The following is a 16,928-nucleotide window of genomic DNA, read 5'->3' as shown; positions in this document are numbered from 1 at the left end:
GAACTTGGGAGGCCAAGGCAGGCAGGCCACTTGAGGTCAGGAGTTCAAGACCAGCCTGGACAGCATGGTGAAACCCCATCTCTACTAAAAATACAAAAATTAGCTGGGTGTGGTGGTATGCACCTGTAGTCCCAGGTTCTCGGGAGGCTAAGGCAGGAGAATTGCTTGAACTTAGGAGGCAGAGGTTGCAGTGAACCGAGATTGTGCCACTGCACTCCAGCCTGGGCGACAAGAGCAAATCTCCATCTCCACCAAAAAAAAAAAAAAAAAGAAGAAAAAAAGAAAAAAGAATTTGCTTAAATTCAGCCATGTGGGTATTGGTTCTGTCTTTGACCCCCAATTAATTCTTTTTAAATCCAGAGAAATCTTATAATTATTCCTAAACTCTAACATGTTGATGAATACATTTAAATGGCAACTCAAAAGTTAAAAACGACATACATTTATTCCAAGTGGACACCTGTGTGAGCAAATGTACTCTCCTGTCCCCGTGAATTTGCATGGAGGTTTGATGTCCATTGCATTCGTACCTGAAATATAGGTGACATGTGGATCTGTTCTTTTTTTTTTTTTTCCTGTCATCTGAAAGGCTCAGGCACCATAAGAAATTGAACTAAGAATCTTACTGGAATATATCCCAGACCAATCTTACGGCACGCCCTATCTTAGGTGAATTCTCTTTGAGGGCCACATCTCATGTTTCAGAAGGACAGAAACAATGCCTTGGGCTTATTTTCCTCTTCTACAGAGCTCTTACCCCAGTTTTAGGTTGAGAGTAAGTATACAATTCATCAGCAATTATCCAGCTGAATGGTTTTGCATTTTTATGTCATCAAGATGGAAGAAGAGCACATATCAAATATGAGAACTAATTTCATTAGTGGAATGATTTTGCTAAGTTGCAAAACACACAGATAGGATTCGGATCAATGTCTATTTAGAATAAAGATTGCATTCCTATTTCACGCAGGCAGCTCCAATTCCTCATTGTTACGGAGAAAGCCATTACTATTCCATCACTCGGATGCTGCCACCAGGAAGTAACATTAGTCAGACGAGCCTGTGCAGGACGAATCGCATTCTGAGTTCCAAAGTCTCACAAAATGCCTAGAAGATTCTAATTTAGGAAGCAAGGGGAAAATGAAACGATTTGAATATTTTCTTTTTCTCATTATTCAAGGTTTCAAAAATGAGGACAACGAGACTCTGGCGTGGGAGGGTGTCATGAAGGAAAATTACCTTGTCAAGATCAACACGAAAGCCCACGACACCTCAGAGGAGTATGTCAGACACCCCTTTCTACTTTGCGAGGCTCCCTTTGTAGGCATAAGCCCAAGGAATGTAGGCAGCTTATTTGAGCAAACTCAGTAAACAGCATTTTCAACAGAGAGCAATACCACCGCAAAGATATTACCCGGGCAATTAAAGATGACAAACACCTAAGTGTGTGCCAGCCTTTGGAGAAGGGAAAAAAAAGCCACTCACCTACTATCCCAATTGTCCTTGAAGGCCCTGAGGGAGAAAGAGGTATTTGGAGACTGTGGTGCAGGGCTATGGAAATAGGTGATGAGAAGGTGGGTCCCCTGCTGCAGCTGCAGAGGTGGGTTCTGGGGAGACTCACAGGTCATGGGCCATTGGTGTTATCTTGCAAGTGCTATACACCTATTTACCTTTGTGGTGAAGAAGTACAGAGATCAGAAGATAGATAAACCATTTTGTTGCTCTGTTACAGGCTGCTCCTAAAAAAATCCTGAACTCATTTACGAATCGCATGAAGCTGTTATAAAAATCCTTGTGATTAATAAATACATTTATTAAACATCTTATAGAAATAGATAAGTCATAGCTAAGTCTGTAGATGGCTCACAAGTAATGTGTTGTGAAGTCTATAGATGGGTGCTGTTATGTAAAGGTTAACGTTCTTCACTGACAGCTGTCACTCTTCCTGAGAGTTCAAAACACACCTCAAATTTTACTCTAACAAAATATGAGTATATATAAGCACAACTAATACCTTTGCTGGGTTCAATACAGCTATTGAAAGAAGCATGGGATGCTCATTCTCTTTTAACAACAGAGGTGGTGCCGTAAGCTCTCCTCTGTCCCTAGACTCTGAGATCTTGGTTTTGCAAGGGAGAGACAGACCTTGCAAGTCATTTTTCACCACCCCATCAACAGAGATAGCATTTATGTGCTGGGTTTCTAATTGTGATGTGAGAGGGTTCTGCTTTGTTTGGGTACTAGGAAGAAAATCAGAGAGAAAGGTAAATGCAGCTGAGTCCTGATTTAGCTGAGAGTGAAAATGACTTGTATTCTGTACTTTAAAAGACTGCAAAATGGAACCTAATAGCCCTCTCTCAATCTCTTTTTCTCTTGTTTACTTTCTTTTTCTTTAACTTCCTTGCAGAATGAGACATCGGTTTAGACAACTGGATACAAAGGTATGGTTCTGTTAATAGTTTGGATTTTCTTTTTTTGGTCACTAATATTTTTGAGCTTTCAGCTAGAGGCCAGTAGTTATGGTCAGAAAATAAAAGAAGTTACATTCAACTTTCTCAATTCACTGTCTAAGAGCTGGGTGCTGGAACGGAATTGCTTCTCACGCTCTAAGCATCTCCCAGGGAATAGTCTACAGTCCCACTTCCATGATGTCTAAAATATTTTCTGTCTTATCTGAGTCAGACCCTCTTCTCTTTCTTTCAGCTGTGGAGGCAGGTGAAGATGCTTGCAATTATAGGGAACATAGAGAAGGCTCAAAAGAGCTTTCTGGGAGCCTGTGGCCTGGATGCTAGTCTTTGCTGCCACTCCGATTTGTTGCCTGTTTTATTTGGAGGGCATTGCAAATGTGCGAGTGCGCATAGGAACACCAGGCATAGACAGAGTGTGTCTGCCCTCACTCTGAGCTGGGTAGCTGAAATTATAATCAGGTTCAAATCACAATCAGAAATCACATTCTATTCACAAATGCTAGATCCCTGCCAGGCTCTGGAGAGGAGATGGTATTTGGTTTCCTACCACATTATTTTGAGAATGGCATCCTGGATGATGACATTCACAGACCTCCCAGTATCGTGGCTGTTTGGTGGGTAGACAAGATCTCATCTGGTTTGGCAAAATCTCCAGCACCCAGTACCTTGTCCACAGTAGAGCCTTAGTAAATGTTTATTGAATGAATAAATGAATAAAAGGGGTCCTTAGCTGAGCTTCCATATGAGAATTTATCTCTTTACAGTTTCTTGTTTATTTATTTATGGGTTATTTACCCCCAACATTTAAAAAAAATTTAGGCAGTAGTGACAGCTGTGAAGGCTGTAAGTCTAGAGAACCCTGGATTGTTCTAAGCAGTTGAAATGAGGGGCAGCCTGAACCAAGAGGGAGCCGAGTGGGAAGAAGAGGAGGGTCCGGGTCAACCTGCCTGGGAACTGGCTTGCCTCTTTATCAAGTTGGGTTTTATTCCCATGCAAGGAAAGGTTTGGAGAGTTTTAAAATCCAAGAGGAACCTATCTGGAATCTTCCTTTCCAAGTGCTCCCTGAGTGACACGAATGGTCATGGAGGAGAGGCTCCAGCAATCTGGTTGAGAAGTTAGTTGTGCTAGGAACTCTTCTAGGTGGTGTGTTTGTAGAGAAAATAGTCTATTTCAGTTTGTTTTGTTGTTTTGTTTTTTACTTGCGAGTTTATTTGGGGTGACTTTGGAGGGAGCTAATGGAAAGCCATCTCAGGGTTTAAGCCAAAGCCTCCCCAAGACATACCTTGGTCCTGACCCTGCTGTGGGACAGGCAGAGAGTGGTCAGAGGAGGGCAGCAACAGTGGATGCAGGAAGAGATGGATGGAGTGGGAGCCTTGGCTCCAGCTTGGGCCCTAGGTCAGAGGAGAAGCAGTAGAATTGTGGATACAGGACCAGCCAACCTGACTCCCAGGGTCCAGGATGCTCGCCAGCCTCAACCTCCACTGCGCAGCACAGAGCCTCGGCTGCCACGCAGGAGGACCCACCACCTTGCTCCCCTTCTCCCATTCTTCCTGCCCTCTGTCTCTCTCTCTCTTTAAATTCCCTCCTCTGTCCTCTTACCTCCCCATCTGAACAACAAAAAAACCCTCCTTTTTACTCACATAGAATTTTAGGGATCATCATTTGTTTCTCAAGAAAGCTTCTGGAGTCTTTTAAATTTATTTTTTAACAGCTTTATTAAGATATGTCAATGGACATATAGAATTATATATATTTAAAGTGTACAATTTGATGTTTTGTTGCATGTATACATTGCAAAATGATCAACCCAGCTCAGCTAATTAACGTCTTATTGCTTCTTCATATTTACCATCTGTGAGTGTTGTATGTATGTGTGAGGGAATGAGATTAATTTAAAATGTCTCCTCCTGGCAAATTTCATAGGTACAATATAGTATTGTTAACTATTGTGACCACGCTGTACAGTCGATCTCTAGAATTTATCTTGCATAACAGAAACTTTCTGCCCTTTGCCCCTTCTTCTCAGCCCCTGGCAACCATTGTGCTACTTTCCGCCTCGATGGGTGTGACTCTTTTAGATTTCACATATAAGTGAGATCACGCAGTATTTCTCTTTCTGTGTCTGGCTTATTTTGTTTAGCATAATATCCTCCAACTCTACTTATGCTGTGGAAAATGGCAGGATTTCTTTCCTTATTTTAAGTCTGAAAAATATTCCATTATAGGTATGGACCACATTTTCTTCATCCATTGATCTCCTGATGGACATTAGGTAGTTTTTTTGGCTAATGTGAATCACGCTGCAGTTAATGTGAGTGTGCAGACAGCTCTTTGTGATCCTGATTTCAATTCCGTTGGATATAAACCCAGAGGTGGGATTGCTGGATCATATGATAACTGTATTTTTATTTTTTTAGGAACTTCTATACTGTTTTCCATATAGCTAGATCAACTTACCTTCCCACCAACAGTGTACAGGAGTTCTTCTTTTCCTACCTCCTTGCCAACACTTATCACTTGCCTTTTTGATAATAACTATCGTAACAGGTATGAGGTGCTGTCTCATTGTGGTTTTGATTTGCATTTCCCTGATGATTAAGTGTTGAGTACCTTTTTATATACCTGCCTGACATTGGAATTTCTTCTTTTGAGAAGTGTCTATTTAAGTTTTTGTGCACTTTCTAATCAGTTTAATCTAAACCGAATAAATTAAACAAAGATAGCTCTTTGTTAATGTATAGAAATGCCATTGATTTTTGTATTTTGACTTTGTATCCTGCAAGCTTACTGAATTTGTTTATTAGTTCTAACAGTTTGTGTGTGTGTGTGTGTGAGAGTGTGTGTGTGGCTTTAGGATTTTCTACATATAAGTTTATGCTCTTTGCAAACAGAGATAATTTTACTTTTTTCTTTCTGATTTAGATGTCTTTTCTTTTCTTTTTTCTTGTCTGATTTCTCTGGCTAGAACTTCTCATGCTCTGTTAAATAGCAGTGGTAAGAATGGGCATCCTTGCCTTGTTCTAGATCTTAGAGAAAAAGCTTTCAGTTTCACCACATTAAATATGATGTTAGTTGGGGATTTTGTGGTAAGTTCTTTCTATACCTATTTGTTGAGGGCCGTTTTTTTTTTAATCATTAAAAGACCTTGAATTTTGTCAACTGCCTTCCCTGCATCTGTTGAGATGATCATGTAGTTTTTGTCTTTCATTCTGTTAACGCAATGTATCCCACTGATTAATCTTCATATGTTGAACCACCCTTGCATCCCAGTGACAAATACCACTGGGTGGTGGTGTCTCCACGGATTCTTTTAATATGTTCTGAAATTCAGTTTGCTAGAATTTATTGAGATTTCCGTATCTACGTTCCTCAGGAACATTGGCCTATAGTTTTCTTTTTGTGCGTTATCTTTTTCTGGCTTTGGTAAAAGAATAATGCTGGCCTCATACAATGAGTGTGCATGTGTTCCCTTTTCTATTTTCTGGAAGAGTCTAAGGTTTGGTATTTTTTCTTCTTTGGCTCTCTGGTAGAATTTACCAGTAATCCATCTGATCCTGGACTTCTCTTTGTTGAAAGCTTTCTGATTGCTGATTTTCTTTTTTTTTTTTTATTTTTTATTTATTTATTTTTTATTTTTATTTTTTTGAGACGGAGTTTCGCTCATGTTACCCAGGCTGGAGTGCAATGGCGGCTGATTTTCTTTTCTTTGTTTGTTGTTTGTCTGTTCAGGCTTTGTACTTTATCTTGATTCAGGTTTTTTTAAGCTGTACATTTCTGGGATATTTTCATTTCTTCTAGGTTATCCAATTTCTTTGCATATAATTGTTCATACTAGCCCCTTACCATCCTTTTCATTTCTATGCCCTCCGTTGTAAGGCTGTCTTTCTCGTTTCTGATTGTATTTATTTGTGTCTTCTTCCTTTTCTTAAAAGGTTTGTTGATTTTGTTTATCTTTTCAAAAAACCAACTCTCACCAATGATTTCTTCCCCATCGTTTTTCGATTCTCTCTCTTTTTTAAAATGTGTTTTGCTCTTGAAGTCTTATGCTCTACTTTAAACAGCTTACTAAAGTCATTTTACTATTAACAAATACAAGGTTCTCTCAAAAGCTACCACAGGGAATAAAAAAATTCTCCATCTCATTACCAGAAAACAAAGTTATTCACAATTTACCTTAAGTCTGTAAGAATGGATCTTACTGTGCCTTATTTATTTTAGGAAGCCATTAGCACCTATAGTTTCATTTTGCTCCTTTATTTTAAAAAAGTTAAAAGAAAAAGGTTACTACTGGAATTAAGCTCAACTTAAATTCAATTTTTTTTTCTTGAGTGAGTGATGCAGCAAATTAGAAACCAAACTGTACAGAAATTGCTTTTATCAAATGTACCAATATGACATGTAATTTAAAATGAGCTTCATGTATCTTGTGTAATAAATTGGTGAAACGTGCATGGATCAAGAATAATTTCATTATGTCTTTTACTTAAATTGTGTGCTGTTTTTGTGTGTGTAGGGATATCTTTTAATTTCAAAAATTTCATTTATTAATATCACATTATTTTTATTAGTATTATACTTTTACCAAAGCAAAACTTAATTAGTATCTTGTAATTTTATTAACATTAGTTACATAGGACATTATTATTTTTACATATTACTTGTTTGTGTTATTGCAATCTATTATCTCTATTTGGGAGCCACTAATGATTTGCATTAGAGTAAAGATAATATTAATTGGTTTACTAATTGGTTACCAATTGCTAGTGATATGATTTCAGAAAGTAAGCATTGCTCAGGATCTGAAATATCACATGTCACTCTCATTCTGCCTTATTTCAGATGTGCAATATTTGTTGCTAAGTAGACATGTCTGTTTCTTAGAAAAAGCACAGAGCAGTAAGTTAAAAATGAAAGTCGGAAAATTTATCTTAAGACCAGTTCTATTTTTTTTTGTCTTTCCAAGCTTAATGATCTCAAGGGTCTTCTGAAAGAGATTGCTAATAAAATCAAATAAAACTGTATGAACTCTAATGGAGAAAAATCTAATTATAGCAAGGTGAGTCATTCTAATGGCTTTTAACTTTGCTCTGAAAATGTGCATCTTTTAAGACTAATTTAAAATCATGATTTTTTTCTCAGTTATTTTATTTCCATATGTTACCAAATTTGAAAATAATGTATTGTGAAAAAAAAAAAGTAATACAGAATTAGAGAAAGAAACAAGCAGAAGTTCCTCCTCATTTTACTCCCCACACCAGGGGTTAGCATTGCTAGGGGCAGGGTGTAAGTATCCTGTCCTGTAGGACCTTTTAAAACACTTGCAGCCTATGCAGCTATTTTGACATAAATTGAAACAAGGTCACACTTTTCCAAGATCTGCTATTTTTTAATCTTCCATAATTCTGTATCATGGATGTGTTTACAGATCAGCACCCAAAAATGTCTTATTCTCATAATATTATATTTATTACTATGGATATATAAATATGTTAGTCATCTTTTTACTAACAACAAATGTTTTGGTGAGGCATTTCAGGTTTTTAACAACAGCTCTTTTGCACAATAAAAATGTAATTCAATTAACTAGCAAAATGTAACCCAAGGCTTTGTTCCCTGGCCTTACCATTTGCTTTCATTATGTTTCCTCATTACTTGTCCAAATCTTAAAACCAAATGTTAAAAATGTTTTTAGGGACATGTCGAGTTAGGAAAAAACAGCCATAGGCATTTCATTAGATTAGACTTTTTTTTTTTTTTTTTTTGAGAAAGCAAATTGCAAGGAATGGAAACACAATTAAGAATTCTCTCCTTTCTCTTTTCTCTCTTCCCTTCCTTCCATCAGTATTTATTGAGTACCTGTTCCGTGCTCGGAACTGTGCTGGCCCTGGCACTGACCTCATGCACTGACCACTGTCTATGCATTAAGTACTTAAGCTGCAGAATTTCTATTCATGGGGTGATTGTGCTGTAGGGGAAATCATGTTGCATCAGGTTTCTTTCAGTCTTTCTGGTCTCAGAGTTCTTTTCCTTGGGTTCTGACAGTTATAGCTCATATTAAAAAGCACTGTATTTTAGAGGGCTTTGTTAGAGAAAGACTGATGCACATTGGATGTAACCTGAAAGGGAGGTACAGCTTCCTGCTGTGCTCAAGAAAATAAGCCTTCCATATTAAAGAACTTATTTCAACTCTTTCATAATAGTGTTTAATGAAAACACTATTAAACCTTATAATAAATTACAAGTTAGATTTTGAAACACATGCCATTTTGTTTAATTTATCAGCTGAAATATAGAAAAAAAAACAATCGGGAACAGATAAAACAACTAAAATGGTACAAATCTAAAAGTGATTAAGAGTTGTAATAATCAGAAAAGAGTCAGATTCAAACGCAAACATCCCCCTCTTAAATCTCCAAACTTCTCGCCTTCATTCTTTCTCAGGTGTGCTGACTGTGAGTAAAATGGGCAGACAGACAGATTTTCTATCAACTTGCCCTTTGTTTAACCTTAAACTTTTATTAACATATTGAAAAGTAAGTAATTGATGAATGAAAAGGAACTAAGAGAGGGACATTACTTTGTGTGTGTGTGTGTGCGCGCGCGCACGTATGGGTATAGATATTTGCATCTACAAAGAAAAAAAGAGAAGCAAAAGAGCCCATGAGAAAACAGGTGCCTCCAGAATTCAGAACCACTGGTGGCCTTAGAGACAACAAATTTGGCATATCCATTTTTTTGTATGCTTTTTACTTCTAGTTATAAGATCTTTATTTGAATGTTGTGTTTGTTACATCTTTAAGAACATCACTGAAAATATAACTTTGTAGACAACCAGATAGGTATACTCTGTCTGTGCCTTCTTAGGCTTCTTTCTCTAGAGGGGTAAGGATAATCTTTCCCTGGGGTAGTGGCCAGGGAAGAGAGTGTCAGCCTCTTGCGGGAGTGAGCTGGCAACCATTGAGGTAGGCAGGGAGCTGACCCTGGGGGCAAGTCTTCACTGATTCTCCATCTCCATCCCTGAATCAGCCTTTGATCCAGGAACTTGGGATGAAATAAACAGATAGTTGTCTATTTTTTTTTCCTTCTGCTACACCAAAATTGAAAGGAAATAAGAATCCAGGGTAAGAGCAAGCCATTTGTTTTCTCCTATCTTTATACTTAAGGATTGGGCATCCTCTCTGAGGATGATGGGAATAGACCTTACCTTAAGGAAGGTCCCTGGAAATTGTTCATTTCCTGCATAATAATCCGTTGATTCTGCGTTTGCTGCCCTTACATTCTAGTTCATTAAAAGAATGTAGGTTGTTTTTGGGGAATCATAAACCCACATTTTTATAAGTTACTTTGGTTTTTAATTCTTTTTTTTTTTAAATTTATGCAGAAACCACTGAGGAAATAAAATGCTCAGAAACGTTCCAGGTTTTAACCTAGATTGAATGAATTGAGCCTTGATCATTCAATCTTAGTCACGCATCTCACACCGACAAACTGGTCAGAACACACATCTTTAAGAGAAAAAACATTCTCAGAGCTGCTTCTATACCAAAAAAAAAAAAAAAAAAAAACTCTCAACTTTGATGGTATATTTGGACTTATTCCCAGTATATTCCCAGTATATTTTGAAGCAAACCGTATCCTGCCTGAGATTGGAAGTGGGAAATCTATTCTTAACATAGTGTTCTTTCTTTGTTTTCACAGATCATATTAAAGAATGCTGATGAACAATTTTGCTATCAACCACTAAATGAGAAATTTTCAGGCCCCCGGGTACATGGTGGATGATTTTTAATCACCCTAGTGTGCTGAAACCTTGAGAATGAAGTGTGTGATTGGTTTCACATGGGAAGACGGATGTACAGGAAGAACATTTCCTTTATGCGTTTCTGCAGAATGGTGCCTGTTTCTCTCTGTGTCTCAGTGCCTGGGACTGGAAGTTGTTAGCTTAAGTTCGTTCTTCCCGCCTCCTTTTTCCTTCAATCTTACTTTTGACGAACACATCTTATAAGAGAACATCTCTCCATGAATAAGAACCTGGCCACGCTTCACCCCTGAATTGTTTTGTTTATTTCCAATTGATTCTCTGCTTTTCCCTTTTTTTGTATTATGTGACTAGTTAGTTGGCATATTGTTAAAAGTCTCCCAAATTAGGCCAGATTCTAAAACATGCTGTAGCAAGAGGACACTACTCTCTTCAGGAGAAGTGTTTTCATTTCTAGGGATGCTTCTTACCTGTCAGAGGAGGTGACGAGGCAGTCTCTTGCTCTCTTGGACTCACCAGGCTCCTATTGAAGAACCATTCCCATTCCTAAATATGTAAAAAGTCTCCCAAAATGCAACCTTAAAAGACACTACCGACTTAGTTCTCATTGGATACTCCCCTTTCTCCTCTTGTTTATTATTTTTCCATTAAAATAATAGCTGCTATTATAGAAAATTTAGACCACATAGAGATGTAGAAAGAACATAAATTGTCCCCCACTACCTAAAGGTAATCACTGCTAACAATTTCTGGATTTTTTTCAAGTCTATGTTTTTCTATGCATGTGTCAATTCTCTTTTAAAATTTTACAGAATGTTATCGTACGACATATATACTTTTATGTAAGTTTTTCACTTAATATTTTATCAAAGATGTTTTTAGTATATTCATAGCCTTCTTAAACTTATATCAATAATTGCATAATATGCAACCTCTAGTGATTTCCATAATTTTGCTCATCGAAGGCTATTTCCAATTGATCATTGGGATGAGCATCTTTATGCATGAATCTTTTTGTTGTATTTGGAAAAATTTTCCAAGGTTAGATTCCAAGAAATATCTATTTATTATTAAACCATTTATAAGGTTTCTTTTCGTAAATGTATAGCAAATAGGAATCATTAACGTGAGCATAAGATATGAGATACATGAACCTAAACTATTAAAATAAAAGATTATATTTAACCCTTAGTTTAAGAAGAAGTCAATATGCTTATTCAAATATTATGGATGGTGGGCAGATCACTTGAGGTCAGGAGTTCGAGACCAGCCTGGCCAACATGGCGAAACCACGTCTCTACTAAAAATACAAAAATTAGCTGGGTGGTCATGGTGCACTCCTGCAATCCCAGCTACTCAGAAGGCTGAGGCACAAGACTTGCTTGAACCTGGGAGGCAGAGGTTGCAGTGAACCGAGATTGCACTACTACACTCCAGCCTGGGTGGCAGAATGAGACTCCGACTAAAAATAAATAAATAAATAAATAAATATTATGGGTGGTGAAGGCAACGGTATAGAATTGGAGAGATTATTTTACTGAACACTCATAGTTCCAGCTTTCTCTGGAAGTGGTGGCATTTGAGCTGGACGTACATGTGCAAGGCAATTTAAATGCCCATAATTAGTTTTTCAGCTTTGAATATGCTATAAGCTCAGTGGCTGAAGGAGGAAATTTTAGATGGAAGCTACTAAAAGATCTAATTAAAAAAACTGCAAAAGCATTAACTAAAAAAAATTTATTTTCCTTTTGTCTGTGCAGTAGTGAAAATGAGTACTCACAACAACATTCACCATGTTTACAGGGAATTAACCCAAATAAAGATTTGCCTTTTTACTTAAGTTCCAATAATGACCTAAAAGGGAATTTTTTTCATCAGGCCAGTCAATTCATGGTTTCAGATGCTGACAGTGGATGGGCAAAATTTACATGACAAAAATCATCAATGAATGAAATATTCAAAATTTCTCTATTAGTGAGAGAATGCCACTTTCACTTCACCATGGCAACTAAAATGTCTGCCTTTTCTGAAACCAGAAGAGGGTAATGTCATCTCCATACTGACTGGAAAAAATAAAGCCTTTGGCTGTACATAAGATTGTGCAGGAACAATAGCCTCAACCTCTTACCCTCAATTCAAGTAGGAAATTTGAATAAAACCAGTAAATTAAATTTAAAACTTCCCAGAAGGCATATTTAGCATAACCTATTTGATGATCCCCTTTGAATGAATTTGTCCTTAAATTCATATTTCCATTGACTGTTTCTGTTGGCTTCAGAAATAGGCCTGTGAGCACATTGGTATCAGCTGCAGAAGAAATCCTCTCATTGACACTAAAGACAGAAAACCTGCTGTAGAGAGGGAACCGTTAAATGTTTTCAACCCAGTTCATCTGCTGGATGTTTTTGCAGGTTGCCCTGAGAATTTTGCTTATGAAAAATCATATTTTTAGTGTCATTCACAATAATGTATTGCACATACCTCGAATCAAAGGTGCTACGTCCTTGTGTGTGGCATTGAATGTGTCCTGGGTACTTGTGCACAACTGAGAATGCTGCAGCTTGGTTTAATGAGTGTGTTCATGAAATAAATAACGGAAGAATTGTCATGTGTTGCTTTTGTCATGCTACTGAGAGTGAAAAAATAAAATTCCTTAATTCGGTCAGATTCACTTCTGTAGGGATTTGGTTCCCAGAGTTACATGAGCTGACTTCTCTAAGCAGATGACTAGAGCATTTTGATTAAATGCAAGCAGATGAATTCCCCCTCTGGTTCTGTGGCCCACTTTTTGGTCTCCCCCCAGTCAGGCACTCATCTGCCCTGGGGGCAGATTCATTGACTCAGAGCCACCCCAATGTGTCATGGGTCTTTTTTGAGGCCTCACGTGGGCTCACAAACAGGAGCTCCTGCTCTTTCTTGGGACCAGCATGGATGTCGATTGTCCACAAACCACTTGATGATGGAGCTTCGGGCCCAGCAAACAACATGATTTCCTTGTTGTAGCCATTATCTCCAGAGTATTCCTGGATCCTCCTGCTCCAAACACACATTTGTTCCAGGAAGAATCTGGGAAATGCCTCTTTTCCCATGCTGCTGCTTCTTGGTCCACCTGGGGACTGAAGTGTGTTGTTGTCATGGATACAGTAGCTGGCTGCAGCCTCGGTCTCAAAATAAAAGTCTCGGAAGTCAGGGTTGAGCTGGTGCTGGCTATGGGAAGCACACATCCCACCGCCTTTCCCAACCCCAACCCTGTACGAGTGAGCGAGCCTTTATTCCCCTGCAGATAGAAATCTTTGTGGGAAAAGTGACAGTGGCGGCTGGCATGCCTCATTTGTTTATCAGACCCAAACAGACATCTCTGAACCACAATTAATTTAATAGGAGTCAGTTGGGGTTTGGGGGACTGCATGTATACATTTACAACATCACATTTTTAAAATCAGTTTTTCCCCTGCAGAAGTCTTGTCTGACAGAAAGAAATTCCCCTCCTTCCTTTATATGTGTAACATGTTGTCACTAAATGTTGACTTTGGGTACTTCTTTGGTGATAAGAATGGTACAAAATAAATGAAGGGGATTGGTGGTCTGTGCCTTCCATCATCTTACAATCTGTTTGAGTAGTTAATTTAAGAAACGAAATTAACACTACAAGGCAGAATGCTAAGTGCATGTGTATCTCCTTATTTTGCAAATCCACATGCAGAATAAGGAGATTCTTCTGTGTGGGGTAGAGGATGAGAGAAGTACTGGGGACACTCATCTTTGCTTATGCAATAAGACGGAGAATGTTGGCTTCTCCCAAATTCTTCCCAAAGAAACCAATCTTGTATTTGTAGAGCAAAAATGCCCCAAGAAACTCCTCAAGGTAGAGGGCAGCACACAGGTGGCTGCATGTGGTCACTAACTGCTGTGCATTAGGCAAGGGGGATACATTGGAAGTTGCTGAGAAAATATTGAGGAGGATTCAGGGAGAATAAGAACAGTGAAAGGGGGCAGGCTAGAAGAATGTGTTAGGGGGAGTGTGTTTTGGGGACCCCTTCCATGGGATGGTACAAATCTTCAGGAAAGAAATACACAAATCAAAGCACTGGAATCATCAGAACACCCTTGACCTTCTAGAACATGGACCATGGCATGCCCATGAGCCCCATGGCATGCCCCACGGCACAGCTTCCCGTCAAGCTAGATTGCAGAAAGATCCTTCAAACACCTTTCCAAGTTCTCACCTCTCCCATTGATTCTCAACACTGCTCTGTGGCTATCTTTCTGAAATGCAGGATGGAGCTGACCATTCCCTGCTCACAAGTCTTCAGAGGCTCCCTAGGTACTAATCCCTGCCAAACTCCTAATATGGGCCTTATGGACATCAGCAGCTTGGTCCTTACTGACCTCTGCAGATGCATCGTACAGTCCTCCCTGCCTACTTCCCAAACTTCAAGGACAGCCATCTGGGCACAGACTTCATGCCAACTGGCCGTGTGGCCCTCCTGTCCTGACCTGACTGGCGTGTCCCCCTTTGGCCCTTCCCACCACCTACTGCCCAGCACTCTGTGCTGGGGGAAACCAAACCACTTGTGTTGATCACTCTTCCCCACGATTTTCCCCCCTCCTTTGTTTTATTCCTATAGGGGTTTTCTAAAAGGAGGCAGCGTAGTTCTCTACTTCAGAACTGCAGGACAAGTGTGCATCATTGTTCGAAAGCTCTGTGACTTTGAAAAGGTTACATGAGCTTTCTGTGCCTTGATTTATGCATCTGTAAAATGACCTCCTTTCCTCAGAGGGCTGGAAGGATTCCATGAGATAACTTGAGGAGTCCTTAGTTCCAGGGCTGGCCCTTTAAAACTTCTCAGTGAATGTTAGCTGTCCCCATCAGCATCATTTTCAGCTGTTCTCTCTGGCTAATGTCTCTTCCACCCGTCTCTCTGGCAAACTCTTATTTTACCATCAAGGTCCAAATGGGAATCACCTCTTCCTGAAAGCCTGCCTTGATCCTCTGCTCCCAGAGCAACCTCTGGCAGCTTTGTCCTGTGAGGGCTTCCTGACTATTTCTTCCACTCATGGCATGTGTAGAAAATAGAAGAACCTGTAGGTCACCTGGACAAGGACTTCTCTTGGTCATAGGCCCTGGCCAGGTCCTACTTAGTGGCTCAGTGCCTTGACACCCCTGTAACCAATTCATGGTCAGGCAGTCATGGTTACCAAATCCCATCATGATCTGTTTATGTGTCTCCCTCCCTTGCTGGACTGGGAAGTTCTTGAGGGAAGAGACTTCTACTGGTTTGTTTAACTCATTACACCCAGACAGTGCCTGGTCTGTTGCAGGAGTTAGATGGGATATTATGTGGTTGAACTGAACCATTCTTCACCATTCTCCAAAGTGCTATATGATTTCTTTATTCATATTCCTTCTCCTTTCTTGCCTGGTTGAAATACTGCTCATCCCTAATTAAGCACCATTGCATCCTTTCCATGCAACCCAGGCAGAGGCCACCAGTCCTGCCCTATGTGAGGACAGACCCCAATTTATAAACTTGACTGCAGTCCTTGTGGCCTGTCTACTAGGTATGATGCTCATTGAATAGGGGACTGCAGAGAAACAGTAACAATAGGAGACTTATTGTGAGGAATTGGCTCACATGATGATGGAGGCTATGAAGTCCCAGTCTGTCATCTGCAAGCTGGAGACCCAGGAAAGCTGGCAGTGTGTACTTTTAATCTGAGTCCAAAGGCCTGAGAACCACTGATGGTGCAAGTCCCAGTCCAAGGGTAGAAGATCAATGTCTCAGGTCAAACAGTCAGGCAGAGAGAGAGAGTTCAGCCTTCCTCAGCCCTTTGGTTCTATTCAGGTCCTCAGCGGATTGAGTGGTGCCCATCCACACCGGGGAGGGATATCTGCTGTATCGAGTCCACCAATCCAAATGCTAATCTCATCCTGAAACGCCCTCACAGACACACCCAGGAATAATGCTTAACCATCTGGACACCCCATGACCCAGCCAAGTTGACACATGAAGTTAACCATCCTAGGTCTGTCGCCCCAACTCCCCCAGATTAGAAGCTCTTGTGGGACAAAGCCATGGACATTTGTACCAATTCACACATGGATGCATTTAGACACATAAATTGTGTGCCACAGTGTGCTTAGATATAACCTAAACCTGCTCTCATAGAATTACAGTCCACAAGGAAAGCCAGGTCCAAGCTTATTGCAGTCATGAGCCATGAGCTGTAATCGGGGCTTTAGTGCAAGGCATCAGGGGAGCAGGTAGGAGGGCGTCACAACCTAGATGTGGGGGAGAAGGCAGGAAGGCATCCCAGGACCCAGATAAGGGATAAATAGGACTTAACAGGGAGGAGTGTTTGAAGCAAATGGAACACATGTGGGCTAGTGGTGGAGAGCATAGGTTTGAACTGGCCGGCCTGGGCTCAAATCCCACCTCTGAAATACGCTGGGACCCTTGCCCGGCATGCAGTTCATACTCATAAAATGTTAGCTGTGTGGCTACACATCACTTACCAACTTCTTTTAAAATCTGTGTTTTGGGCAAAGTGTTTCACAGCTATCCTGTGAAATTCGCCTTCACGTGTCAGGAATGATTTTGCTTGAGAAAAAGGAAAACAAGCCAATTGCCTTCAGGGAGCTGCACCTGTGGGCTAAAGACCCCAGGGAGGCTTCCTACCCGGACACGGGAGAGCCCTGC

The 16,928-nt window shown here is 39.9% G+C and overlaps 1 protein-coding gene across 3 annotated transcripts in view; it reads left to right on the top strand.

Annotated features, from left to right (window-relative positions):
- TRPM8 (transient receptor potential cation channel subfamily M member 8) overlaps positions 1–12,894 on the top strand; it is a 101,015-nt gene extending 88,121 nt beyond the window's left edge. For 2 of the 3 annotated variants that reach the window (XM_012434212.2, XM_064372865.1), the window contains 3 exons: positions 1,181–1,280; positions 2,408–2,441; positions 10,167–12,894. In XM_012434212.2, coding sequence (XP_012289635.2) covers positions 1,181–1,280; positions 2,408–2,441; positions 10,167–10,250 — 218 coding nt within the window. In that variant the 3' untranslated portion in view covers positions 10,251–12,894. Of the gene's footprint in view, positions 1–1,180; positions 1,281–2,407; positions 2,442–7,431; positions 7,525–10,166 lie in introns of all 3 variants that reach the window. The other variant, XM_012434214.2, reaches the window with a different exon arrangement.
- The last annotated feature ends 4,034 nt before the right edge of the window (positions 12,895–16,928 follow it).

This window comes from Aotus nancymaae, unplaced genomic scaffold (assembly GCF_030222135.1).
Source record: "Aotus nancymaae isolate 86718 unplaced genomic scaffold, 86718_ANA_hifiasm-v0.15.2.pri h1tg000008l, whole genome shotgun sequence".
NCBI classification, from domain to species: Eukaryota; Metazoa; Chordata; class Mammalia; order Primates; family Aotidae; genus Aotus; species Aotus nancymaae.
Note: the sequence above shows the minus strand (reverse complement) of the source record. Positions and strands in the feature narration are given on the sequence as shown.